The 19,138-nt window shown below is 37.8% G+C and overlaps 1 protein-coding gene across 1 annotated transcript; it reads left to right on the plus strand.

The window, feature by feature from the left end:
• Positions 1-768: 768 nt before the first annotated feature.
• On the plus strand, positions 769-18,238 carry SPATA1 (spermatogenesis associated 1; the record flags this gene model as incomplete). Its single annotated transcript, XM_079536223.1, has 13 exons — positions 769-804; positions 1,662-1,768; positions 6,727-6,844; positions 9,624-9,677; positions 9,766-10,090; positions 10,185-10,433; positions 11,911-12,052; positions 12,204-12,264; positions 13,178-13,295; positions 14,017-14,142; positions 15,959-16,128; positions 17,267-17,365; positions 18,134-18,238. The coding sequence occupies 13 exons, from the start codon at positions 769-771 to the stop codon at positions 18,236-18,238; spliced, it is 1,710 nt and encodes a 569-aa protein (XP_079392349.1).
• Between the last annotated feature and the right edge of the window lie 900 nt (positions 18,239-19,138).

Here is a 19,138-nt window from a genome sequence, read left to right on the forward strand (position 1 = left end):
CGGGGCGGGGGCCGGGTAGCGGCGTGCGGGAGGGTGCTGGCCGCGCTGTGCGGCCGAAGACCCTGCGGGGGAGAGCTGAGCCCCAGAGCCAGGGCTGGGGCTGTGTTCCAGCTGCAGCGGGTCGTGGCCGTCGCCCACCGGCATTGCAGCCCGCCTAGGCTGGTGACACGAGGGCAGGGAGCGGCAGCAAGTGTGTGTGTGCAGGGAGTGCCGGGAGAGCTGTGATATGTCCTCGGGCGGCAGCCGCTGCGGAGAAGTGATGGGATGGTCTGTGGTATTAACGTTAGGGACAAACCGGGTTTTTCGTGACAGCCAGGTTTCCATGGCATGCTGTGTTTGGGCAGTACGACGTGGAATGTGCTGCATGCAAGTGGCTGGGCTTCGGCTCGCTGCGTTGGCCCTTGGTCAGAGATCAGTCCCGGCCCTGCTGGAGTCCCGTCTGTGTGTTTGGGCACACAGAACAATTGTGTAGGAAGTCACCTAGGGAGATGCCAGGAGGAAGTGCCACGGGCAGTGTGAGGGCGGCGGGGCCAAGTGGGTGCCAGGTGACGGGTTGCGTTGGAGGTGTGGGCAGTGTGTGTGTGGTGAGCAGGGGCCACGCTGTGGCACAGAGACAGATACGTGCATCTCATAAGTGAGAAAGGAAAATAAAGTAACCTCCTGGCGACAGATTGTCATGAAACTCAATTTTAAAGAATGTTTCAATCAGAAGGAAAATTAAGAAGCCCATCTGGCACCCACTGTAGTCAGGCACAGCTAGCAGCGTGTATGTCATTTGGCCAAATGAGGCCTCAGACATCCCAGGTGAGTGGTTTTGGACTTTTCCATAGAGTTTTTCTAGATTTCATAAAAAGAATAAATGTATGTATGTATGTATTGTAAGTGAGACTACGCTGCCTCTGGGAGACCTGAGAGGAAGAATGTGCCTTTCCAAGTTTTTATTTAGTAACGCAACAATTGAATAAATACTTAATTTAGCTTATTTGCACGGTGTCTGGAGTGGAAATTGGGAATGATTTTCAGAAGTGTGTCTCATACTTGCCTGCACCATTTGATGTTCACTGAAAGTACCAGGACGCAGGCCAGGAGGTCCACACCAGGACTGCAGGTCTGAAGGCACTGTGGGTGAACACTGCTCAGAGCATTGCAAGCATTACCAAGAGCCCTTCTGTGCTCCAGAGCGATTAGTGCTATTAATAACTATCAGGGAAAAAAAAAAAGTTTTCTTCTGACACTTTCTATTGAGTTTGGATCAAGATTTTATGGCTTTTCACTTTTTATGAAATGAATGAAAGCTTGATTTTTAGCTGAAGTATTCTTGTATTCATGCCATATGCTTTTTGTTAGGTTGTATCCATCACTGTCATAGTGACATACAGCAGGAGCTGTATCTCTCATTTCTCTCTTGTTTTCTCATTTCCACTTGTTCTGATGTGAGTTATTTCTGTGCCATCACCTGGCAGTCACAGACTGTTCTGCTCATTGCTGTTTTAGTCTGTTGGGTCATCACTGCAGATATAGCCTTGCTTGGGTCTGTAGGGCATTAAATAAACCATTCCTCCCTCCAAAACTGAAAGTCCAGCAAAACAGAGTTAATAAGAAGAGAATGATAATATACATTTACTGTTAAGACCATCTTAACAATTATTTGATTTGTTTAGCTGGTGGAGCTCCATGTTTTTTTTGTCCCAGAGGAAGTGTGGAACTTCAAGCTGAATACAGTTTCTGTGGCTCTTGCCAGCAAATTCATCTCAGCGGGGTTTATAAGGTGAGCACACTCTTACTCCCAAATGTGATAACACCTATAAAACTTGGTTGGTCCTCTCTCTTGTCTTGCAGTCATCTGGTCTTTGTTGTCTAGCTGTTGCTCTGTAAGGGTTAGGGTTAAGCGCCGAGCATAATTATGCCTGTTAGAAGAGGCTTGTTCTCTACTCATCTCTGGAGAATAAGTGATGCCTGTGTCTATTTCATAGAATCATTAAGGTTGGAAAAGACCACTAAGTTTACCAAGTCCAACCACCAGCCCATCCCCTCCATGCCCAATAACCACGTCCCTCAGTTTCTTGAACTTCCAAAGACAGTGACTCTACTACCTCCCTGGGCATCCTGGTCTAACGCCTCACCCCTCTTTCAGAGAAGAATTTTTTTCCTAATATCCAACCTGAAACAATCAAGAGCCATTACCTCTCATTCTGGTTCTGTTTGCACTGTACCAGGCCAATGCAGCCCTTGATTTAAACCATTGAAATGTACTTTCAGAGCAGTGCTAGTATTGCTGCAGAATATTTTCTGTTGTAAAATCACAGTCTTATACTTCTGGAGTTTGACTATTAAAATCTTGAATTCTTTTCCATGGTGTACCAGCTTTGAGATGGAATGGCTAAGTGGAGGTGGGAAAGCCTGTCACTGAGCCCTCTTCATCTAAAGAAAAAGATTATGCCACGTACTTAAAAGGGATGCATTAGAGCTGGGAAACCATCTGCATATCTTCTTTCTTCTATAATATTTCTAAAAGGCTGCCCACAGTGTGTGCTCTCAGATAGCTCTCAGAGGACTTTGTGGAAGAATCCTTTGACAGTTTGGTCTGTGCTCCTAAACACTTCGCTCACAAAATCTGTGTGTGTTTGCCATAGAAAGAAGTTGCAGACAAAGTCAGATAATGTAAAGGTTTGCGTTGGAATGGAGCTTTTACATGCATCTCCTCTGTTCATGTGCAAAATCTGTCAACTTAGCTGGGTTTGCAGGCTTCAACTCATTTAAATTTAAGTTTGTATTGTCCCCTGAAGACAATATATTATGTAACTGAAAAAATTGGCAGCAGCCAGGTGTGAGCATTTAGAGCAGAATGTATTCATTCTTGCAGCTTCTTTTGTTGAAATGCTGCTCAAAACCAAATAAAGTAAGTGCACGTATCCACTCTAATGTACAAATCTCCAGTAGAGGTGCAAAATACATAGAAGGAGTGGTAAATCATTTCACGTGTCTGCCCTGCATACTCTGGAGTAAGTTTATTTCATTAAGGCTCAGTTCTGAAGCAACAACTTAAATTAGGATTCTAATTGATTTCAATGAGTTTGTAACACGAGAGAGACATGGATCTATTAGAGCAGGTCCAGAGGGGAGACGATCTGGATATCCTCTCCTGGCTGGAGCTCCTTTCATATGAAGACAAGCTAAGTGATCTGGGCTTGTTCAGGCTAGTAGAGGAGAAGACTGCAGGGAATTATTATTACAGCTTTTCAGCAATGAATGGGGCTTGTAAGAGGGAGGGGGAGAAACTTTTTACAAGGCCCTGTAGTGACTTGACAAGGGTGACAATTTTAACTAAAAAAGGGGAGATTTAAATTAGGTATTAGTGAGCACTTCTTCACAGTGAAGGTGATGAGGCACTGAGCAAGCTGCCCAGAGAAGCTGTGGATGCCCCATCCCTGGAGGTGTTGAGAGACCAGGCTGGATGGGGCCCTGGACAGCTTCATCTAGTGGGAGTGACCCTGCTGTGGCAGAAATTGGAACCAAATGGTCTTTGAGGTCCTTTCCAACCCAAGCCATTCTGCAGTTCAGTGATATGTCTAGGTATTTGTTGCATACTAAAGAGTGTAAAGTAATTAATTATTAATTATTCAGTGGTGCAATACAATGCTGCAGTACATAGACTCTAGCAGTAACTAACACTGGACCAGCTTATCACTGTCGTTAAAAACATAAAATATGTTAAGAACCTTCTCTTAGTTTAACCTGGGAGAGGGAACAGCAGCCCTGCCGGTGCAAATCGTGCTGATAGCTTTGCCCATCCAGTTTGGTGATCCTATTACTGTGTGTGTCAGCTCAACAAAGGACTGCCAGATGTAAGTACAGGCCACTTCCATTAATCATGAAATTAGAGGAAAATATTAAGTGTATAATCATCTGCAGCTCGGGGTTCTTGTTCCCATGAACTTGATTTCTCAGCATACATGATCTTTTATTTATTCCTCATTCCTCACCACAGAACCAATACTTTTGTTATTTCTAGATGAGATTGCTGCAGTAAACTCTAGTTTGCATCATTTTTAAAGGAACACTTTGAAGGAAATGACTCAGTGTGACTAGGCTTCTGTTAGCCAGTGGCAGCAAGTAAGAAATACATCATTATATGTTCATAGCAGCTGCACTAGCAAACATTTTTCAATTAATTTCTGTTGTGTATTCCAGGTTCTATATACCTTTTCTTCTGTGATACATTATCATAGTTACTTGACTGTTTTCCTTGCTGTTCATACAAACCTTAGATTTAGATTTCTCTGCTCATTTGAAAGGGCATTATCAGTGAAGGATGCACAATTTTAGAATTGCCTCTAAAAGAGTTTGCAATTTTTGGATTTCAGCAGATAGTTCAAAGGACATACCTTCTTTGAGAAATCAGTTTGAGAAAAGGTTAGAGGAGACATATTTGAATTACAGATCATCTGTCTTCTCACATACGACCCTGGCAGGGTGTGTGTTGAATTATGTTTTCATCTTTCACATATTTCTTTATACACTTGAAATAAATGACATTAGGGCCAAAATCTGCATCGGATGTGGGCAAAAAGTGGATAGCAAAGAAATAAGCAGAAGCTAAATGTTCAGGGACAAAGTAGGATGGCCTAGATATGTCCACTCTGCAGACTGCTTGGCCCTGGGTGTCCTGAGCTCCTGTGCTGCAAGGCAGAATTATAATCCTGAGGAGGGTCCTTTCAGTCCCATGTGTGAAATAACACGTAGGAAACACTGTAGCTCACTGAAACACAGTTTTTATTGCGTGCAACTGGGGGTGTTTTACATATAATGGATATGAAATGAAGGCATAGAGTGCAACTTTGCTGGGTCAGTGCTGAAGATCTGCCCAAGATGAAGGGTTGGTATGTCCTTGTCCATACTATTTACTGAGAACAGTATGTCCCGTACCCCAAGCTATATCTGAGCATCGCTTGAAGGGTGGCAGCTGGCCTGGCCCAAAACCCTGGTAGGTATGAAATGCTGCTAGGCAATGTACTAACACTTCAGCAGCGTGGATGATTAACAGTCTCGGGCCTGATTTTGTTCCCTGGTTTGTTTTATATGGCAACATAGAAGCAATTAGAACTGCTCATGTTGTGATGCAGAGCTTTTGTGTGACTCTTGCACATTTGGTTTCAATCTGTGGGGGTGCATATTTATTATTGGAATTGAATGCACCCTCAGCAAGTTTGCAGATGACACCAAGCTGAGCACTGTGGTTGATACTCTGGAGGGAAGGGAAGCCATTCAGAGGGACCTGGACAGTCGAGGAAGTGGGCCCGTGAGAACCTAATGAGGTTCAGCGAGGCCAAGTGCAAGGTGCTGCACTTGGACCAGGGCAATCCGAAGGTATTTATATAAACTGTGGGAAGGTTTCCTTGAGAGCAGTCCTGCAGAGAAGGAGTTAGGTGTCCTGATGGACGAGACGCTGGACATGAGCCAGCAGTGTGCATTTGCAGCCCGGAAGGCCAACTGTGTTCTGGGTTGCATTAAAAAAGAGGTGGCCAGCAGGAAGAGGGAGGTGATTGTCCCCCTCTACTTGGCTCTTGTGAGGCCTCATCTGGAGTACTGCATCCAGGCCTGGGGCCCCCTCCACAAAAAAGATGCAGAGCTCTTGGGACAAGTCCAGAGGAGGACCACTAAGATGATCAGAGGGCTGGTGCACCTCTGAAGAAAAGTTGAGGGAACTGGGCTTGTTTAGCTTGGAGAAGAGAAGGCCCTGGGAAGACCTCATTGTGGTCTTCCAGTACTTGAAGGGAAAATGTAAAAGGGAGGGGGAAAGACAGTGGTAGTGATAGAACAAGGGGGAATAGTTTTAAACAAAGATAGGGGAAGTTTAGAATAGATATTTGGAGGAAGTTTGTCATGCAGTGGTGACGCACTGGAACAGGTTGCTGTGCATGCCCCATCCCTGGAGGCATTCAAGGCCAGGCTGGATGTGGCTCTGGGCAGCCTGGTCTAGTAGTGCCTGGCAACCCTGCCAATGGCAGGGGGGTTGAAACTAGATGATCTTTGAGGTCCTTTTCAACCCAGGCTGAAAATATGATTCTGTAATATGATGATTTTGGTACTGAGTTCATTACTTTGATATTTGCATGATTTCCTGTAGTAGATTAAATTATCTAATTTGTGTTTGCATAAGCTCTCTCATCCTGAAACTATGATAGAAATGTTTACAATACAGTGTTTGGTTTTGATTTAAAATACATTTGCGTGTACATATACACACACCCTACTATAAATTAGTGTTGGAGAAGAGAAAACCAAAGGAATGTGCTTGGCACTTAAAGTGATGAATTATCCTGTTGTCCTTAGTGCTTAAATGTGGATGTCCGACAGTCCACCCAAATGGAAATGTATGACTGTAGTTTCCAATGCTTTTGTATTCATTCCTAAAGGAATCTTTTTCAAATTTCAGACACTCTCATATACTCGCTTCATATTGGATTCCCTAAGTATGAATATTGCTAGCTGATGTTATGACAGCCTTTGTAATACAGTCTGCCATAACATGATACAAAGTACTGATTTCTACCACACCAAACATCTCTACCTATAAGTAATAAGGTACAGTTTCAGAAAACAGTTCCCTTTTTTGTTCATTCTTTCCATGCAAGCCAATATTTAAATATCATTATCTTTCCCCTCTTACTAGCTAGCCATCATTGTTTGATCTTACAGATGTATTAATGAATAACTACGTTCTAGGGTGTCTCCTCACACTACATTAAGAATGCTACGGGAGAAGCTTGGAGAGTACCTGGGTGGAGTTGCAGTTGCAGACAAATTCCAATTTTTAAAATGCATTGGGAAAAAGCTTGCAGTGGTAAGTTCATTTATACATATACATTTATATGTATATATATTAACATTTATATATATATATATATATATATATATATATATATATATTTTTTTTTTTTTTTTCCTTTAATGCACTTCTGCTTTATAATGTAAACTATGGATTTAGTCCCTGTCGTTTAGAAAATATCATAGAATCATATGTAGGTTACTTCAAAAGTAATGCCTCCTGTTTATTTTCATGGAAAATACAACATACACAAAAAGAATAATAACATTATTTGATAGAACAAATTCTCAGCTACACAACACTATTTTTCAGTGTAGTCATCACCATTAGCCAACTGTGTAGATGAGTTGATTGAGAGTCACTTTTCATTTCATGATATGACATCTGCGTATGAGCTGTCCAAAACATGGCTTGTCTTTCACGTTGCTGAAATGCACCTCCCACCACTTCTCTGTGGTCACATTCACTGTTTGGTCTCCATAAACATTCAGCAAGCATCAATGAATGTTAGTGGGTGCCATTGCTTCCTTTTAGAGGAGTTCATTGACACACCTTTGCTTCATCCATACTTCCATGTCAGACACCATTCTTACAGACTGCCCCTCTGCTGCCATCTGTCGTATGGCAACAGAATTTAATGGGATATTGGTGAGAAGGTTCAACCTCTACTGCCATCTCACCAACATCCACCTCTGACATTGTGGGCCAATGTAGTAAAACAGGAGGCACTACTTTTGGAGCAGCCCTTGTAGAACAACTTGGGTTGGAAGGGACTTCAATCATCATCCATTTCCAACCCCACTGCCTTGGGCAGGGATGCCACCCACTAGATAATGTTAGGTGCTCTGTCACCATTCGTTTTTAGATGCGTTCAAGAATGAGCTCTTGTCTGTTTTCCCAAATACAAACACACAGGTGGACAGGAATATTATCCTTTAAATCATCAAATGTAATTAGTTGCAATCCAGTGGAAGATGCTAAGACAATAGGTTAAACGTAACTATTCTAGCTGAATAAAAAATATTCCCCCAAGGTCATTATTGCCAGTACGTGGTTAGGAGTATGGCATTTGAAGAATTTGCAATGGAGTTGAGTAAGTCAGAATTCCTTAAAAGGGAGGAACCTGCAACCTGTCCAATAGCCTTTAAAGATCAGTCTCTGAATGAAAGCTTCTCTGAAGGTACATTTAATGTCCTTGAATCAGTCCACTAATACAGCTTGAGGAGGCTTATGCAATCAAAAAACTGTCTCTGAATCATAATTGTTCCTCACTCTGATTTTCTCTATATTTAGCTATGTTACAAACTATAGCTAAAGTAAATAAACTTGAAAATCAGATTGACTGAAAGTGCATTTGATTAACACACAAAAAACCTATATATTTATGTATGTAGACAGATATATATATATGGATACATGTATATAGATATTAAAGACTTTTTTCACCTGCTTGGAAATGGATTTGGAAATTAATTACAGGGCAGAAAGTTGGTCTTGATTTCATTTATAGTCAATGTCACTAAAATTACCCATATAGAAATCCAAAATAAATACCAAGTAATGTGTAAAAAGTAGGTGGAAAGGCTTGAACAGGAGCTTCAGGACTGTGATGCAGCCTAAATCTGAAAATATGCATAAACCTTCAAACATTTCAGATATTTTTAACTGGATGATAGCAACTGAGATGGTATATTTTCTTCCTCACTGTTAGATCTGAGGTAAATGGAGAAATTTTCCAGCTCCCTTGAGAATGACAAGGGATTTAATAACATATTTTGCTTTTAATAGACAATTAAATATATTAGTAGGTACAAGTAAAGGTTTTTAGCAATGAATTAAAGATATAATTTAGCATTGCTTTATATTTGCTTTGTAACAGAGGGTAAAACAACGAACCAAAAAACTAACAATGAACCAAATAACTAGTTTATTTATTGTTAGGGTCATGGTAACCTAATTGAATTACCTCTCCATGATCAAATATTTATTGAGTTTGTTTATTTTCTCAGTGTTCCATTTCACAACGTTTACAATGTAAACAGTACTGAGTTGTATTCTGCTTGCAAGTGTAGTTCTTTAAATGAAAAATGAACTCCAGCCAAAACTATTTTAATTTGTTCTTCCTTTTATGTAGTTTGTGTCTCATTGCGTGGCCATTTTTGAGAACAGAATTTGGCCCCATGTCTACTTCGGTTTTGTTATTTCATTGCTTAATTGCAAGCTCAGAATTTTTATTTTTTTTCTAATGGTGTTTTCTAATGGTCTTTCCAGTTTATATTATCTTTGATTCATTTATTTTATAACAGCTGTTGAAATCTGAAAACATACATCACACAAAGAATAGCAAGGCAATAAATACTATAAGACATAGGAGAATTATATATTTTTTTTTTCTATAGCCACCAAATATGCTGCATTGTTGTATGAGGTGAATAGAGACATTTATGTTAGACTTGGCATTTCTATTCAGATTTGACTTGAAGCAACTTCTAGTAAAGATGGACTTTCTACTGCTGTCACTGTTGGGTTGAGTCCTTTGAACCACAGCAGAAACACATACGTGTACTCTTGTGTGTGTGATTTAAATTTTGAAACACAGAATAGTTTTAGTGCCATGTCAGAAAAAAGAGAGTAGCATTCTATGTTTCTTCTCTCTATCAGGCTGTTACGGAAGAAAAAAGTAGTATGTAAAGACAGAAAATAGAATACAAATTAACAACATTAATTATTAAATGCACAACATTATTGGTAAGAGAAGTATTTTATCAGTTATCTTCTGTTTTTCATCTTCCAGGTGAAAGCAAAGCAAGAAGCAGAGCTGAAACTGAAGTCATTTGCTCCCCCTTATGTATGTATTTTATGGCATTTAAGATATCATTTTCAAAAGCATTGCACATTTCTTCTTTTATGTCTGGTTAATATACTGCATATTTTAGGCACTGTATCCTGAATTATATTTATTACCTCAAGTGGAATATTTTGAAGATGTTTATCCATTATCATCATCAACACAACAAAGACATCACTTTAATGCAGAAACTAATAGGTATGGTCATGGATCAAGACTTCCTAACCTTCCTCAACAGAAAACTGAAAGCAAACAATTTTTAGAAAACATACAGAGCAGTCATCAGCTAGAAAATCAGAAAGTGTGCAGTCCTGCAGGAGGGTCTGAGAAGGAATCTCTTCCTGTATTGCATATGAGTCATGAGCAAGACCACAACACGATTACAGAAACACAGGCACAGTTCAGAGTGAAAGGTATGTTTAACCAGTGCAGTGAAGAAAAAGAACTATTATAGTTAACATTTATCATGAAATAATATTTCTCTTTTCTATATCAATTATTTTGTAGATCAAATTGGATCCAAGGGATCTCTCTTCACAGCAAGTCTTTTAAATCCTGTAGATCAAGGGACTGGAAAAAGCTGTATAGGACAAAAGAACTCCCAGCATGGCCATCTCAGCCGGGATCCAAAAGAGCCTCCTGCTCCTAAGTGGAATGACAAAGCCAAAGGAACTGCTCTTACTCTTCATGTAAACCACAGTGATGAACAAGACCAAAATAACCAAACACATCAAAATCACATGACATATCCAAAGGGTACGGTTCACTGTCATCTTGTTGCTAAACAAAGCTTTCTAGAAAATTGGCAAAGCTAAATTTAAAAAAATCTGTTGGTACAGCATAAGTTGGAATATTGCTGTCAGAGCAGTACTCTAATTTTTAAAATAATATTATCTTTCAAAGAAGGTAATGATCCTGTAATTCAAAAGCAATTTTAAATGAAAAAAAAAAATTGTTATCAGGAAACCATGGAAAGCAATTCATTCACTTCATCTTTCATTGTTATTCATGGCTATGTTGCTACTCAAGGGAAATGGCTTTCTACCCTCTCTCCTATGTAATGAGGGTTTACTGTTATTTAATATTAGTGAACAGTGGCAGTTCTAAAATTGAGAGGCAAGATAACTCTTTGAATAGACTACAGTGAAGACAGTACAAGAGTATGGAGGGATTTAAAGCTCACATAAACTGGGTAGCAGTTCTGCTCCCAGATAGAAAATGTCTGAGAGACATCTATTGACTATTTTCTATAAAATGGGGTGCCTTAGGATATTGAGGGAAATTGTCTCTAAACTGTTATCTGATGTTCTTAATGGTCCTAAATTTCTAGTAATTACAAGTGAAGAAGTGACCAAAGCATTTCAAATTGGATTTGAGTGACCACTATTAAATTAGCATCAAAATGCTAAAATAAATTATTAGGAAATAATTTTGAAAGACAAATCTTAATATTTGTGTGTAATTTTACAGTTAATATAAAAAGGTGAACCTTCTTTTGTTGCAAATTTTTAACAAGGAATTATTAAAGGAGATTATATTCAATTTTGTCATAGTTACGGGCACTTTACTGATCTCATTTAAAATTATTCTTGATAAATAGTATTTTGAGTAAGAAAACAAAAAAAATTGATATTGTGTTCTTTGAGACATGTCTGAAGAGTGTGTTAGAAAAGGCTTTTCAGTTTCCATTCATAATCCATAAAAAATAGTGTTGTCCCTCCATTATCATGTCAACTGAAGTTTGAAGCCTGTCAATACAGAAATACATATATATGTGTATTTACATATATACATGAAAGTTTTCCATAACTTTGTTTTGAATGATGAAGGATGTGGGATTTTGTTGCATAAAGTGTAGGCGAAGTCTGTCAGCAGTTTTCTTCTGAAAGATTTACTGTATACAACTTAAAGCTGATAACATTCAAATGCAGAATGTTTTGCTGGCTTTCTTTACCAGTTTGTCAGAGAATTTCAGTCTCTGAAAGGCAGAAAGTAGTAGGAAATGTAATTTAAATTATTTCTTTATCTGCTGTAATGTTTCTGTACTAGTAACCAGAATGAGATAGATACAAATTGTTAAAACAAGTGTTTTTTTCATTTATTTATTTCCTAAATCACAAAAACATGATTTACCCCAGAGATAATCTTACGTATTGAACTGACTTATGGTCAAAAGTGCTTGAAGTTTATGATTGTAATCTATTATGTTTTGGTTATCACTATCCTGTCACAGAACTGAACAGCAGGCTAATTACAAACGTGGAAAACAATGATCACCAAAAAGATGGCAAACTAAGAGGAGACAGAACACAGCATTCTGGAATTCTTAGAACACTGGAAGACCAAACCACAGAATACATACACAAAAACCAAAGGTTAGTAAATAATGATTCTGACAAAACAGTGAATACCATCAATTCATGACTAGAAGCTTATTTTACCAGCTTCAAATAAGTGAAAGAAAATGGAAAATAAACCCCACATCATTCCATTAATTATCACATAATTCTTCAATTTTATCTTTAGGTTGCTGCCATACAGAACTAGCAAGTCTGTAACAGTTCTTGGTGAAAACCTGGATGGTGAGGTTTGTTTTTCAAATTAGAATGTTCTTTGCAATGTGGAGCAGTAAGCATAATCCTCCACCTAGAAAAAGGGTAATTTTATAAGACAAGTAACTCATTAGAAATATGAAATGTTTGATGTACATTTTATAGTAACTGAGTAAAGTTAATTCATTCCGTGCTACTTTGGAGATTTGCTAAGGAAAAATCAACTATATTTCTAAATAATGAAATCATGGGAGGTGATACCTTTGGTTATAATCTATTTATATAGTAACCACCTCAATCTTATTAATATCAGCCAATTTATTTATTATTATTTACAATTTCTTGATAGTGACATTGTATTGACTTTATCAATGGCATTTTCTATAATTTAGTTATTTCCAATGGGATAAATATTAGTTTTATCTCAAGCAAAACATTTCATTAAAAATACAAAATTATTTAAAGCATATGCATGGAATTGTCATAGCATCAGAATAAGGACATATTTAGGAAGACACACTCTGCAGTCATACAGCCTAATATCTTCACTATTACTTTGTCACCTGTGAGCTATTATAAGTTCTAGTTTAGAAAAGGGCAGTCCAGCTTTTGTTACCCAATGAGCATAGTTTTAAAGCCAGTTATTTCTGGTATCATATGGGTATGTCAGCATCTGGTGAAGTGGACGTGGACAAGAATATTTAGCAATAGTGTACAACTTGGACCTTGTGTTTTCCTCTGCAGTTTCAGTGTTGACTGTTCTGATTCTGTTGGCAGATGTCCATCTGTTTGGAATTTAGTAATCATTCCTACAGGTAACACAGAATAAAAAAGAGATTGTATTCAGGATCCATTAATCCCTCACAATCACTCAGACCACTCTCAGAATGTATGTTTAATGTAACTGTTCTGGACTGTAAATCATGTACTTGTCTTTTGACTCACTAGGCAAATGACAACAAGCAAAATGATCCTACTTGTCCAAAAGAATATGCTTCTCCTCCTAGTCTACCTCTTCTGGCAATTTCTGTAAGCCCAGCTCAAGTTCCAACAGTTCAGGCAGAAAGTATGTGCTTCCAAGAAATTTCTGGGGAGTTAACATGTAATCAAGATTGGTTAATGAAGATGGAAATACTTACCTTTTGAAAGAATTTGTGCATATATTTACTCATCAGATTGTTACAAATTTTGTGTTTAGAAAATGGGGGAGATAAGGAGGGAGACTGGGTAAAATACTGTTGGTTTACATAAGAATGTAGCAAAGATGGTCACTTGCTAATGATCCTCAGTTGGATCATAGGAGAAATATATCAAAAATGTTCATGATTGACCTATAGTTGCACACTAGTTAAAGTCTGAGATATTATCTTACCTATTTGCCATCTATCGTTTAAGGCAAGATTTTGCTACAGATTTCATCAGAAATATTTTAAGCAGGAAGTAATCCTCAAGAGGTTTTTTTATCCTTATCTGTGAGGAGTTTTCGATGCATATACATCTAAATAGTTTTTGAAAGTAATTATTCCAATATGTTCCACAGGCATTTAACAGGATTTGTACTGTTTGCATGTATATAAATGCCTGAATGCATGCTGGACTTCTCATTTTCTTCTGATGTGACAGCCATTTCCAAAATTTAGATGATTTATTAAAATAAAAGATTTTCTACTGCCTATTCTAGCAAAGTTTTTGGCATGATATATGAGGGGTGAATTATAAAAATCTTGATTGATCTTTCCTCCTTGCAGTATCCGGATGATTGCTAAATATAATTGTAATATCTTTAGAAAACAAGATGGTAGAACAATTGGAACAAATGAAGAAAGACAGAAGGCTCATGGAAAAAAACAGAGAAGAGCTGGTCAAAAAAGTGAAAACACTACTGGAACAAAATAAACTGAAGAGATATCATGGTACACTTTTAATTTATTTTGGAATTTGGAATAATAGAGAAATGCTGAAACCTATGTGGAAATGTTAGTCAAATTCTTTGTCAGTGAGTTTAATTACAGAAAGCACAGCTGGCTAAGCAAGAGCTCTGATAATGAGAAGGCTCATTAGAAGAAATAGTATGGTAGAAAGGCTGAAATGTCTTCTCAAGCACTTCTGTGGCAGTCCTATAAATCTGAAAATACTGTGGCTGTTATAAACCAAGTTGTGTCCTGGGTACATACAGCTCCCAAGAGCTACTGCTGGCTGTTGTATGTCAGATCTCAAAACTGCACTCTAAAACTCCCTTTAGCTGATGCTTGCCAAGGTTTTGGCATGTTGATAGCCCTTCTGTTCTAATTGCAAGATTAATGCTTTCTTTTCTTTTTTTTTTTTTTTCCCCTGCTATCTAATGTATTCAGCATATGGCGTGCTGAATTAATAAGCCTATCATGGCAAGTCTGACAAATCTTGTTTTTTTTTAACATAGGTAATTATTTCATTGAAATCTCACCTAAATTTTCTTAATAAAATTTTTTTGAAGTTTATACTTAAGCTGCTTTCCTGAAGTCACATTCCAGTTATGCAGAGATTCGGTTTAATTACTGTGATGTTTCTAGAGTATTCTTTGTACTTAAATGCAGCTGAATCACTAGGAATCTCAACTGTTATCTAACTGATATGTAGCTTTGTCAAAGGGAAAAGACGTCCCATTTTTTCCAGTTGTCCTTTGAGGGCATGGCCATGCTGCATTCTACAGCATGGTGAAGCTGTAGTTTGAAAAAGAAAACTTGGTCACTTGAAGGAGAGAATCTGCAGTAGCATGAGTCTGCAAGGCAAGTTCAATTTACACTGCTGAGATTGTCCTAAATGGTTCCTGCATTCTCTTAAAAAACACTACCCAGTTAGGTAAATTTAAGATTATTTCACAAGGATTTCAACAGCTTCTCAGGTTCTTTAAGAAGCATTAGTACCTCCAAATTATTTTTATCAGACCTATGCAGTTTCAGAAGAGAGTGCATTCGTATTTTTTCACAAGATAGAAAGGGAAGAGTATGTTCTTTAGGAACAGCAATGCAGTCTGTATTTAATTTCATCCTAAGATTGCCATGCTGACAGTCATTTTTGGTTATATACTATATAGTGTTTGAACAGTGGAACTTTTTTTCTGGTAAGTTTCTAATGAAGCAGTTGTCCTGCTTTCCTAAAATATGCCTTAAAATAAATTTCACACGCTGCAGAATAGCAGATGTATGTAGCCATCAGATTGCAACACTGCTATAAGCCAGCTGCTGCTAACATGTAACACAGCTCAAGAAATCATAGTTAAATTTTAAGGTAAATAACTGTTTCCCATAACCCTGGGACTTCTGTTCAAAATCTCTGGCCCTGCAGAGCTCAAATTCTGCATAAAGCCTTTAATGCTGCTACAGTGATGCTGTGGACTTCAGACTGTGGCAGGTATCCCAATCTTAACAGGTATGGAGGGCTTGCACAGCTGAAATCTGCAGAATTGCCAGGCTGAACAGAATTTTGGGTTTTTGACCTTTTGATATACCTTAGGAGACAGAGAGAGCTTCATGTTGCAAGTCACTGTGTGAAAATTCTAATGCACTTTTTGGGAATGTAATTTTAACAAAGATTTTCACAAATTGCTTTCTTTTTAAAATAAACTTACTGCTAATTTTTAATATCTGCATTGGCCAACTGAGTCCTGTGAGATCAGTTTGTCATTACAGTCTTCAGTAGACCTTAAAATAAGATTAACAAAACCAAACAATATTATATATTCCTATGTAGATCGTGAAGAATGGAAGAAGAAATACTTTGAGGCTAAGAAAGCTACTGTTTCACTGGAGGATGTTTTAAGCAAACTGAGACAAGATTTAGAGCTTTGCCACCAGAAATTACTCTTGCAATTAGAAGCCAGATATTGCCGAAAACAACCAAACAATGCAACAAACGTGAAGGTACGTACTTAAATTATTTAATCTTTTTACACAACCTCTTTCTTGTATAAAATATAAATGAAAGTAACAAATTCATCACCAACCAGTGACTTCTAAACTAGCTATAACAGTCAAATATTCCTCAGTAACCTGAGGTGTGGCCACTATGAAGTTACTCCATCCTGTTCTTGTTGAAAAGGCTGAAGGCTTGAATCTGAGCTTTTGAGTCTTTCTGCTTTGTGTTTGTACAGCACTGTCTCATTACAGAATATCCTTTTGTTCAGTGCGATCTTTGAGTTGTTCAGTTCTGCATTGCTCTTATAATCCAAAATTTCATGGGAAGAGGTAATGAATTGTAATTATGCTTGAAGAAGAGACATCTCTGAAGTTTTTGAAATGGTTACACTTAGACTGTTGAGCAGCTGTGAGTTTTGTGTTGTGCTGCTGATGTCAAAATAGGGGAAATTCATAGAGGAATTACAAAAAAAAAACCAAAACCCAAAACAGTAAACGTGCTTCTCAATAGTCACAGCTGCTAATTTCATAAATACATCATAGAAGCAAGTATATTTGCAAATCTGAGTCTGGACTAGGAAAATATACGAATTGTAGGAAGTACATGGAGTATCTTATGCCTGTCTGAAAAGTGGGAGATAATCTATGATTGTACAATGTATATAAATGCACATTAACATAAATATTTAAAACGTAAAAATATGAAGTTTTTATACTACATTTTTATTACAAGCTATGTCTAAGTATGCTGACTCCTTTTTGGAGAGTCAGAGTTCTTAGGCTCTTGGGCTGTGCACAAGGAGCCTTTGTATATAAGATATGCACAACTTAAACTGCAAAACAGTATGCTGTTACTGAGGAGTTCTGATCCGAGAAGTGAGAGGGAGAAGGGAGGAAGGCCACTGACTGCTGAGGAGAGCCGCCCTCTCTTGGCAAGCAGACTGCTTCCAGACCTGGACAAGCAAGCATGCATTGAAGCACGGAAGGATGGAAGAGAGTAGAACTGGAAAGAGTCCAGAGGATTGTTTCTGAGTGGTGAAGTAGCACTCAGGGAATGAAGAGATGCCTTAATGCTGAACTACATTAAAGTTTTTGGGTGTGGGTTTTTTTTGTTTTGTTTTGTTTTTGTTTTTTTTTCATGTAGAATAACAGAATCATCCAGATTACTACAGTGCAGCATGAACTTGATCAACTGAAAAGGAAGCTGGATGATACAAAAATGAAACTCGTAATAGAAATTAAGGTACTCTGCCTTTGTTTTACCTTTTAATTAAAGCAGTCAAAATGTTACTACCTATTAAAATCTTCTCAAACATTAGAAGATCTAAATATTTGTTATTTTCAAGTTTGTCATTTGTATTTTCAAGTTCTTCTTGTATTCTTATTCTTATGGTATTAGTTATCATAACTTAGCACTTGAGCCAAATTACTTCAGAGCATGAGGTTAGTAGATGTATTTTTGGAAGTTTGGCATTAAAGCTCTTACTTACACTTTCAAGGTACTATGTTGCAATCTCTTTCATAAGAAGTAATTGAAGAAACATACTAGGTGAGGTATAAAGAAAAAAAAAGGCAGAATGATTTTCCAGGCAAATGCAAGTTGTATTCAACTGCTTTATTCCATATCAGTGCTGCCTATGGCTCCGTTAGAAAGGAAGATGATGGTAGAGCCCTTCATAGTGGATAGCAGTCCAGCGTTGAACGCTTGAAATCTCAGTGCTGTGCATCACAGAGATTGCCTGTGGCACTGAGTAATCTAGGGTGGATATGCTTCCTTCATTGTATTACAAGGAGTAGAAAAAGCAATGAATTCCATGGTTAAAGAAAGACACCACGGCCAAGTGCTAAAACAAAGCAGTCTATCTATTAGACGTGTACGATTTTAAAGATAAAAGATGTATCCTGTATTCAGCCGTCCCGCATGAAAGTCAGTCAGTCTTAGCTATACAAACACATCAATTCCAAAAACTACTTTAAATTACAATTCTTTAAATGTCTGGTTCTTCTGCAGATGAGAAAGCAGGCAATAGCAAATTTACGAGCACTGAGAGCAGAACTGACACAGAAGAAGATTCGTTCAGCTTTAATTCTCCAGACTGGGAAATCTGGAATTTAAGAGCATGACTCAACAGTAATGTACATGGAAGCTCAGAACATCTGTGTTGCTTTTTGTACGCTCTTAAATTTCTCTTGTAAAAAGGCATCAGCAATGCAAGTGATGTGGAATTTGTACACTAGCCTACTAAAGTACTGCAACTCACTTCTTTTTCAGTCTCATTACTGAAAGGTTTATCAGCTACATGAATCTACGTTTTTAACCTAGTCATGTGTCTAAAACAAAACTATTTTTAAAATGTAAACCAGTGAATCATGTGACGTCAAATCAGTATGCTGATGATCCTTCATACCTACTAAGCAAATAAACCTAAAATCTAAAGTCTTCTGTTCGGATTTTGGGGCACACATTTAATTTTTTGATACATGATTAACATACATCTTACACAGAAGTAGAGCAGAAGTAATCTTTGTTTAGCTATTTACTGAAGTGTATTTTAGTCATGTGTATAATTGTCTATAAAATATCAATGTATTATTGCTACATTATTAAGTATGAACAAAATCTTTTGGTTCTTTCATATCTAGGTGGTTTTATTTCCTCTCTCAAAGGAAAGCTGCATAAACATTAGCCTTATTCTGTAATTAGTGGAAGATGCAAGCTTTGTCTTCAATAAGTTATAATTATGATCTTGGTGCTACTTAAAGTACTGTACAGTCTGCTTTCCTTTGAGTTCTTTTTCAATAAAGGATTTAATGAAGATTTTAGTGCTAAAGTATTAATATTAAAATGGCGAAGCCAGCTCCGTGTGTCTAATTCAAATTTAATTGGTAGAGTCACTCAAGCAGAGCATGGTTGTACTTTGGTTAGGAGACACTTCTGAGAAGCAGAGAAGCTGTGTGGCTGTAAGCTGTGAAACAAGTCATGCATAAACAGACAACAGCATTTATCAACCTTAGA

This window comes from Tetrao urogallus (assembly GCF_951394365.1).
Source record: "Tetrao urogallus genome assembly, chromosome: 5".
Classification (NCBI taxonomy): Eukaryota; Metazoa; Chordata; class Aves; order Galliformes; family Phasianidae; genus Tetrao; species Tetrao urogallus.